The sequence below is a fragment of the Maylandia zebra genome, linkage group LG7 (genome assembly GCF_041146795.1).
Source record: "Maylandia zebra isolate NMK-2024a linkage group LG7, Mzebra_GT3a, whole genome shotgun sequence".
NCBI lineage: Eukaryota > Metazoa > Chordata > Actinopteri > Cichliformes > Cichlidae > Maylandia > Maylandia zebra.
The window spans coordinates 24,439,971-24,450,372 of record NC_135173.1 but is presented as its reverse complement, the minus strand read 5'-3'; the positions used below and the strand labels follow the sequence as shown (position 1 = coordinate 24,450,372).

Below are 10,402 nucleotides of genomic sequence, written 5' to 3'. Positions count from 1 at the left end.
CTAGTTTTCAAGACTATCTAAAAAATTTTTTAAAAACCCCCAATGACATTGGATTAGTCTGATTATAAATTTCTTAGTATTGTGATATTGTTTCTCATGCTGTATTTTTTGTAAATGGTAAACATCGACAATAGACATCAAAAAGACTCATTACCATTTGAAAATGTTCTGTGACATCTGCTCATAAATGAGATGTACAAATGAGCAATACAGTAAATAAATAATGATCAATTTACCGGTGAACCTCAGAAATGCTGAGAGGCTGCTTACCCATGGGATGCAATGTCAATGGATCTATTTATAGCCCAGCAAAGGAGCTCATGTAGAGCAAGCTGGCTGGGAGTTGCCTTGTTCATATATCTTTTAGCAGCAAATGACAGCGGACAAAGAGATGGGGAAGCAAACTACACCCACATTTGCATGTAGAGCCCCTTAAAGTTTTAGACACACACGGCAGGAATAGCAATAAATAATTTCCATGGCAAGAAAGATGGAAAGTCCCAGCTCACTTCCCACACCTATTAAACCCCCTCCTCTCACGTTGTCTCGTGGGATTGTTTGGGAGTGAAATGGAAGGGAAGTGACATGTTAAAACCTCTTTTTATTAATTCTGAGAGTCAGGGAGGGTTTGGCGGGATGTCACAGCAGCTGATGTGAGTAGGGAGGCTGAGTGATGCACAGCCTGATATCAATGCTGCGGATATCAGCATGAATAAGTTAATGCCAAACCCCAAATCCTCTGCGAACAGTAATAAAATATGATTGTGTTTATCCCACTCGAGAAATGCTGGGAGAGATGCTCAGGAACAATATTGCAGCCTGATTTCTTAAAAGAGGAGTTGGTTATTAAATATTACCAGAGTAAGATGGCCATTGAAATAGGTCAGTGGATGGCACGTAAACTATGTTTGAAAATTAATTAGCTGACCTATATTTCAGGTCTACCATGAGTACTTTGGAGATGTTTAATTTGATACATTTCAGTAACATCAGCTGGTTACATTTAATGATGTGGATGTTTCAAGTCTGCAACTAATGTATTTTTTCATAATTTGTTTATCTACCAATCTACCAATTACTACAATGATTTTTTAAATATCAAACAAAATGTAATACAACTATATTTGCAAAGTATTCACATTTAAAAGGTGGATACTAGTTTTGTTGCTGTTTTTTTATGCTGTATTACAACTCTGCCCTTTCATTTTATGCACATTATAAACTATGCTATAAGTCAAACGAGGACTGGTGAAAACAACAAAAACAAAAAGTTCCTCAGCTGGAGATGAATAATTTAAGACTGAAGGTAATTCCATCCTGACATCACTCACCCTAGCTATAAATGGTAGTTTCCCTTGTTGTTTTATTCTAGTAATGCACTGCCATCTGCTGGTTAGTTTGTGCATATGCAAGTATTTATTACTTAATCTGTCGTTTTGTTAAACCGGCTGATGCAAAAAAAAAAAAGCCTGTCTGTCTAAGCATCCCAGAAACGATATAGAAAAGCATAAAGCCAAACACCAGTACAGGATCATAAGGCCCTGAAGGTAAAAAAAAAACAAAAAACCCTGCATAGTTCGTGCTGACATCTATTCCAACGTAGGAAGTGTAATGAACAGCTGAACGTGTTTCTGGAATATTATGTTTTTGTTGTTGCAAATGCTTTTTATGCAATTTTTGCAAAGCTATATGTGGAAGGAAACCTTGACTTAGGACAAGCTGATGGCATAATATGTAAGTACAACTCCTCCGGTTTCATATGCAAAACAAAATTATTGCGCTAGTTTATGTGGTTGCGGTTCTAGAGGGATTTAAAATTAGTTACACAAAACGGAGCGTGCCCGCTCTGACTGGTTTTAAAGGTATGACTCGTTTTGGTTTTCTGGTGAAAAAAAGTATCTTGTCTTATTTGCAACAGTGTTTGATTTTACTGTTATATTCTTTATCATTTATATTTTTCTATCACTATTTTCCCATCTTCTGATCATGTGGGCACTCACAGGGATCACTTCTTGTGGAAGAAGAGTCATGAGACGCCCATTTTCTTGTGAGCCCACAAAGAACCTAAAGAAGAAAGGAAACAGAAAATTTGATAAAGATTGTGATAACTGGAGTTTCAGGGGTTTTTTTTAAGCCAGTTAAGCCAAAGAAAGCTTGGCTGTGTTGAGCTCTCTAGGGCCCTGCCTTTGGGACAAAAGTAAACATGGATCAGGTGTTTACATCTTTACGTCCGTGAAACCTTCCCTTCCAAAAGAGAATTACGACTGGGAGGCAACTTAGCTGTTGCCTCCCTGCTTCCAGAGAAGAGCAGGAGGGCCCCACGCTGTCAATCCAGCCCCTCTTCACACATGGCGCCTGGATGTCTCTGGCCTACTCACAATGGCCTCACTGTGGAAGTGTGATAAGCATAACTTCAGTTGTGATGCTATTCTATATGTATATATAACTAAGTGACAAAGTAATATTACTATTACTAAAGTGATCAATACATAAAATAAAGAAATTTCCATTACAATAAACTGGGAAATATGACAAATCACTATAATTAGTTTGGATCTGTTTTTTGTGTATTTACCTTTCAAAAACTAGAAGAAATAAAAGTGCAGTGTAACAATGAAGGATTACTTTTTGACTGAAACTTTCACATCTAACCTGCTAACAGCAATTAGCAACATGCATACGTCGTTTTAGGCCAAAAAAACAGAAAGACATCGTCTGTCACACAATCTGAACCGTTTTTCATTCAGTCAGTCTGTGTGTATAAAGGCTTATTATTCATGACTAACCTCTATGATCCAGAACAGTGATATTCAGATAATGACAGTTAATGTGCCTTAATCTGTGGGCTGCTTTCCAAGTGACACTCTGCATATGATGACTAGAGTGTATAATGAGAACAGACTAAATCACCAAAGCCACTAACATACTGTATCTGTGGAAATTTCCACTATCTGCTCCTGAGAACTGAAAAGACTGATCAGTGCTTACTCTGCATGTTCTTTGCTCAAAATAGCTGTTTTTCCAGTAGAGCTGTGTCATTATCAGTAGAGTGACCTAACTCACACGTATGAGAACAGCCCACCTGCATCCACAGGATATTAGGAGAGCAGAGGAGCAGGTGCTTCACTTGCTTCCTTTGAACAGTCCAGAACTATACAGGTGAGATGAAAGGCCTCTGGTTGCTGCTGGTGCTTGTGGCTGCGGCCAAAGCTGAAAAGGGCTTCACTGGGTAAGTTTAAAGTGCACACTAACATGATTTACTTATTAATAATTCATGTGGTCATTCTTTAGTACTCCTACTATGAGTTTAAAGTGACTAAAATGGAATCGCAGAATAACATTTTAGGGTTCGGTCCCCTTTTGCTTTGGCAGGAACTTCTTATTAACCTTTTGCACAGCAATAACAACAGTGCACAGTTCAACAACAATAATCTGAATAACCATTATTTGTGGTTAAGGTGAAAGCATTTTTTGAACTGTACCTTCTTCTAAATAAAAGAACCAGTACAAGAGAGGAATCCTCCATTTGGCTGCAAATGTCAAGTATTTTTCTGTTCATTAACTCTGCAGGTTATAGCTGAATTGCTAACAAAGAAACCAATACCTATTTACATTAAACTTTTGTGTCATGTCTTTTATCCTCTCAAAAAACAAACTGCAAACCTTTTTAAAACCAGACATCCCTCTAAATCCAGGGTATTAATTGGTAGATTATGTGGAGGAGATTTTCAGCTATGCAGTCTTGCACTGTTCTTGTATCTGTAACTGTTATTCAAATGGTAGCACAATCCACAGCTTATGCTAAGAGAAAGCTTAAGTCTCTGCTACAGTCTCATTAAGGAATATAGTGACGGTCTGTACCTGTGCTGCACCAGTAATTGCTTGTTATATCAGTAACCAATAAATAAAGTTCTTCTCTTCTGCTGAGCTCACATTTCAGCATTTAAAAGTTTTAACTACAAACTTAACATAATGATGTGCAGAGATCAGGTTATCCGGGTCAATGTGAAGTCAGAGGAACAGATCCATCTCCTGCAGGCGTTGGAGACGGCGCAGGAGTGGGAGGTATGCACACGCAAACACACACGCACAGCTTTGGTAAACAGCACAGAAATTGATGTTCATGTTTTCTCGGCAGCTTGTGCCAAGTGATTTCTCATCAATTTTCTAGCAGCGCAAAAGGCAAATCAAGTTCAGCTGGGTCGAAGGTTAACACAGAAAGTTAGGTGCTCGTCTCTGGCCCTGCAGTCATTTTGGACTTCACCTTTTACTGCATTAAATTCCCAGACATTAACCTTGCCATTATTTATTTATTAAATAAGATATTTTGTTGCTCCTTTAAGATTGAAGCAACTACAGATGATAGATCTTACAGCAGCACACTCTGTCTGGAGAAACATCTTAAGTTGAATTCTTCTAAATTATTTAGTTTATTATGGAATATGCTAGATGCAACATGTACAGGACTTCCCCGCAGCATGTTCCTTCATTCCCATGTGTGATATCTCATTGCGCATCTGTTTACAGGTGGACTTCTGGCTTGACCCAGTCTCCACTGAGCTCCCTGTGGACATCCGAGTGCCCCGCTTCAGTCTGATCCCTGTGAAGGAGCACCTTACTTTCCACAACATTCCCTTCACCGTCATGATTGAAAACGTCCAGGTCTGTCATCCTCAAAACACAGTTGTGTATTAACATAGAGCTGATTTCCACTGGGAGACTCGGTGGCACAGAGAGTGAATTTTTAATCTCCTGCCTGTCACCTGCAGGAACTTCTTGACAAAGAGAAAGCTGAGATGGAGGCGAACCAGATGAAGGAACGCAGCACCAGGAGCTTAAACTTTGGAGCCTATCATGATCTCAATACAGTATGCTGCTCTAGAGAAAAAAAACATGACTGGATCCAGTCAACTTTGTGTGTACCTATGTGTGTTTTAATGTCAGAACTGAATCTATGCAGATTTACAGCTGGATGGACACGCTGGTGGCCGATTACCCTAACCTGATCACCAAGCAGCATATTGGGGTGTCCTATGAGAACAGGCCCATGTATGTGCTCAAGGTAAGATACTCTGGTTATGCCTCACAGAATGCAGCAGCACTGCACTTTTGAGCTCTATAAAAATGTGGACAAATATAGCTAATATTAACTATCTAATAAAATTAATCCGGTATCAAGTATCAAGTCACTCACACAGTGGGGTAAAGAGAGGATGCGCTTTATTTTGTGCATACATCTACATGTGTTAATCGTGATTGACTGCACCTTTAGAAGCAAAATGTAAAAGCATGTCTGAATCTGTGTTCGTGTTTAGTTCAGCACCGGTGGTTACAATCGTCCTGCTATCTGGGTTGACACTGGTATCCACGCCAGAGAATGGGTTACTCAGGCTACTGGAGTGTGGACTGCCAACAAGGTACAAGATGTCAATTAAACTGAGTAAACTGAATTTAAATGATCATAATTGACTTATTTTTTGCAAGAACTTTGTGCTTTTGAACCAAATTAATTTTCTGTACTTATTAAGTTTTTTCCTTTTAAACATATTACTGGGTGTTTATGTTAAAAAAGCATGAGTTATTGTCTGAGTGCACTGGGCCTCACTTTCCTTCCTATCATTTTCTTATTTTAATCAGTTCCTTCTTCTCTGTTCTCGCAGACCTTGTTTACCTTATTTATAAAGCTTCATCTTAAATATGTAATATGTGAAAGCGTGTCTTTTTTTCTACGTTTCTACAAAACCTTTCATCCTTGCTTAGATTGCCACGGATTACGGTACCGACGCCTCCCTCACTTCCCTCCTGAACACCATGGATCTTTACATGCTGATCGTTGCCAACCCTGATGGCTATGTTTTCTCCCACACCAATGTACGTCACTGGCACTCCTCAGATAAGATAAGATAAGATAAGATAAGATAAGATAAGATAAGATAAGATAAGATAAGATAAGATAAGATAAGATAGAACTTTATTAATCCCTCGGGTGGGTTCCTCTGGGAAATTCGATTTCCAAAAAAGCACAGCACCGACAGAAGTTACAGAGTTATACACACACACATATATATAAATACAGAGACAATATAAATAAAATATACGAAGGGGATAAATAGAATAAATAGGAATAAAAATAAAAATAAAAATAAAAATAAAAAAGATAATGTTATTTATGTGTCGCATATATAGAGTAGATACTCGAAAGAAGAGCAAGATGTTAGTCATGCAGAAACAAGTAGAACTGTGTTTGTTTTCCATCAATACAGTATCATCTGAGAGAGAAAAAGAAATGATGATTCACACCGAATGACGTTTTGTGAAACACAGGATCGGATGTGGCGCAAGACCCGCTCTGTGAACCCTGGCTATGCGTGCCGTGGAGTCGATCCAAACAGGAACTGGGACGCAGGCTTTGGTGGTCAGTATTATAAAAACTGAATGCATCTCATGATTTTGTCAATTACCTGCCGGGTAAATAATCACATTCTTTTTACTTGTTATCAAAAAGAATCTGAATAGCATCATTTACTACTACTACTGTTAACCGCTGGTACGTGTGTTAAGGATTTAGACTTGTAGTCACTTTAGACTTTAGAATTGTTGTAGTTGAATGAACCGGATTCCTCTGGAATACCCAATGACCCAAAATGTTTGCTTGTAACACTTCAGTGAAATTCCTTAAGCCCTCTTACATTCTAATGAGATGTTACAAAAAACTTCTGACATATGTCTGTCATTTGTGAGCGTTTGCTCTGTGATGATCTCTCTGCGATATGTCCAGGCCCCGGTGCCAGTAGCTACCCCTGCTCCGATTCCTACCACGGCCCCTCGGCGAACTCTGAGATCGAGGTGAAGAACGTGGTGAACCTGATCCAGAGCCACGGCAACTTCAAGGCCTTCATTTCTGTCCACTCCTACTCCCAGCTGCTCATGTACCCCTACGGCTATGTCTGTAGCAGCGCAAACCATCAGGCCGAGCTGGTAAGAAAGCAGAAAACAGAGCAAGCTCGAAATGTTTGCCATTGCTTAAACAATGTTTTCAAGAGTAATCTTATACGTGCGAGAGGTAAGTAAGTGTCATCTGTGAGTTATGCGTATTGTCAAAAAGACAAAGGATTCTGGTCTGATAACCTGATCTGAGGTCTTCCTGTAGGCTGCTTTTTGACTGTTGATATCATTCAGCTGGGGATTGCAATTTTCCACCTAATTAAAGTTTTATAGCTGTGAATGTGAATAATTAGCTTTGGGGTAGGTGAATTATAAACTCATCACTACTAAACATGACAAATTGTCTGCCTTAACTCAGCCAGGTACGCTCTTTTTCAGCAGTACTCTGCTTCATATTCATACAGCACTGCAAATGAAGTCTGAGAAAAATGCCTAATGGACCCATAATCCTGCAGTTATTCATACATGACTAAACCCCCGTGACACAAATTTGTGGTTTTGGGCTATATTAATCAAGCTGCCATGAACTGTAAAACTCCTGAACAGGAGAGTCACTTTCAACTGATGATAAAGTCCCCTGATTTTACACTATCATGTGTATTCTCTGTAAATGGACTGTTTCTTACACAACACTTTTCTACTCTACCTGATCAATCAAGTATTTTCTTTACAAACTTTGACACTCCAATGGAAGCATCAGAGAGCAACTTGGGTTAGTATCTTACCCACGGCCCACATTCGGCATGCAGGGTGGAGTAGTCGGGGATCAAACCAAAAACCTTCCAAATAGTACATAGCTTGCTTTACCTTTTGAGCCACAGCCACCCCTACATCAGCAGTGATTTGTGGCCTGTGTTCTTGTAATTGGACATTGGGTGATTTTCTCCCTCCAAATAGCCTGCAAGGATTCAGTTCCCATCATCTGTTTCTCTGATCGTTTCAAAAACTGTTACAATGGAGCATGGTCAAAGTTCCTAAAGTCTCAAAAAAATAAAATTAGCTGATGGGCAAGTGAGATGTTTTTACCTCCACGTTTAGTTCACCATGGTGTTAGGTACACAGCTCTGGCTGTAAGCAGCTCTTCAGTCCTTCTGTTTGCAAGCAGCAACCAAGTGAGAAAAGTTGGCTTTAAGGGCAATGCCAATAAAGGGAGAGGAGTTGATACGGCTTCTTCGCTACAGTGTTGTTCGCTTTGCTTCTCTGCAGCATTCTGTTGGCAGAGCAGCAGCGCAGAAACTGACGTCTCTCTATGGCACCGCCTACCAGGTTGGAAGCATCTGCAATATCATCTGTAAGTAAATCTTTTCTCTCATTTAACCAGACCAGTACACAGTGACTTCAATACTAAAGTTACAGATGGATAAATGAAACGACGAGCTGCAATCATGCAGAATAATTGGTTGAGGAAAATAAATACTCGCTCGAGTGCAAGCACAGTTATTTTTATTATTTATTTATTTATTGTGCCTATGTTTTTTTAATTTCCATTTCACGTTATGTTTTATAGCTTAATAAACAACCCAAATCAAAACTAAAAGTGATATAGCTATTGTTATGACTAGCAGTATTAATAAGAGTTCTTGTATTCTTGCTAGTAATACATCTTTTATATTTTTTCGTGCTCAGATCAAGCCAGCGGGGGTAGCATTGACTGGTCCTACAATTCGGGAATCAAATACTCCTTTGCCTTCGAGCTGAGGGACACTGGCCGCTACGGTTTTATCCTGCCAGCTGATCAGATCATCCCCACTGCCTCAGAGACATGGCTGGCCTTGAAGCATATCATGGAGTATGTCCGTGACCATCCTTATTGAGGACTGTATAACCACAGATAGAGGAGAAACTTAAAAATTGGCTGACTCAGCTTTGAATTTAAAGCTTCCTCGACTTTATCATTGTGAGACCAATAAAAACCCAACATACCCGTTTTATCTGTCTTTCAGCAGACCTTGTAGTCCTTCTTTTGAGTGAAATAGTTTTACACAAGAATAATTTGGGAGTGCAAAGATTAATTGTGTGAGGGGAAATGAGGCAGTTATGATCAGTTATTTATATCTGACCTTACTTTGATTTACTGGCTGGGTTTAGCAAAAGTAGAGAAATTAAGCATTCACTCAGTCTTTAACATTGACATTTTTTACACAAAATGCTAAGATAGTATTTTTTTAAATCCATTTCAGTTTCACAGAATAAAATTTGAGCTATTTTATTTCAGATTCTATGCCACTACTGTGGTTTGCTCCTATTTAACTAAACGATTTAGTAACTCAGATCATCGTAAGCCCTTTTTTGAACAGGCTTCCATAGCAAATCTGAGGGTAGTTGTGGAAAAGATGGCTTAAAACAATCAGAAATCAGAATATCCATCAAGAATCCTTGAAAAGCCTTTAGAGGAACCACTGTTCAGTATAGACTGTTGGACATATATTCAAAGAATGCTCTTTGTTCATGACTCGAAATATAAGTTACATTTAATGAATATTTCATTAAGTTCAGTATATTTATTTAAAGAACCCATATAAAATGAGATACAAGCCTATATAGGTTCCTTACAATGGACTAAAGGTATCTGGCACTAAAACATTAGCAGCAGATCCTTCAGGTCCTGTCATCAGCTGGAGCTATAGATCAGACTTTTAACATCATCTCCTGCAGAATAAACCAGACAGATTATCCTCCTTTTGACTCTTGTTTGTTGGCAATTATTGAACTGACTGATTGAATTTTGAAGATATTTTTACAATTTAGCGATTTATTCATTTAACAATCAGGTAGCATGTGGAAGAACCACACACAGTCAGAACAGTCTAGACTAGATCTCATTTCAAATAATGCTGCAATTTGATTTTGTGGAACACCAGCTTGAAGTTAGCAAGGACTCTATCCAGATCAGTCAAATATGTCATGCATAGAGCAGACTCCAACTGACTGCTGTAGCAGAGTCTATGCTCATACATCTCTGGGCATCATATCGGTATTGAAACTTTTATTGTTAAAAACTGCAGTCGTGCCCAACAGGAAAATATGTGAATGCATTATAAATAAACTACTGTATAAGTGAACACACACATACACACACAAATACACAAACTGACCACAAATAGAGAACTATCTAAATAAATGAACACAGGATTTGGTTGACGATAGCATCACCAGCATGAAGGGTTTTTTAGTTTCTCAGGGTTTTGCTGTTGCTAAGAAATAATGAGGATGTCTCACTTACCTGGAAGTAACATGAAAGTTGTGCACACAGTGTTTCAAGATCCTATCAATACCATGGCTTTGACCAAAACTGGTGTTTCCACTGCAGGTAAATAAAGCTAATGTAGCAGAAGCAGGATTTTGGTAAAATGAGATTTTGGGATCTTATCTAACATGACCCATATCCATAACAGCAGTCCTATAGGAAATAATCTCATATATGCAGTTAAAATAGTCTCAGTCTCAGCTGACTGCA

The 10,402-nt window shown here is 38.8% G+C and overlaps 1 protein-coding gene across 1 annotated transcript; it reads left to right on the top strand.

The window, feature by feature from the left end:
• Positions 1-3,105: 3,105 nt before the first annotated feature.
• cpa4 (carboxypeptidase A4) lies at positions 3,106-8,890 on the top strand. The gene is made up of 11 exons (XM_004564464.6): positions 3,106-3,229; positions 3,984-4,065; positions 4,528-4,662; positions 4,770-4,868; positions 4,961-5,062; positions 5,316-5,417; positions 5,761-5,871; positions 6,325-6,415; positions 6,779-6,978; positions 8,152-8,236; positions 8,572-8,890. Exons 1-11 carry the CDS (start codon positions 3,165-3,167, stop codon positions 8,757-8,759), a joined length of 1,260 nt encoding a protein of 419 aa, XP_004564521.2. The 5' UTR covers positions 3,106-3,164; the 3' UTR covers positions 8,760-8,890.
• The last annotated feature ends 1,512 nt before the right edge of the window (positions 8,891-10,402 follow it).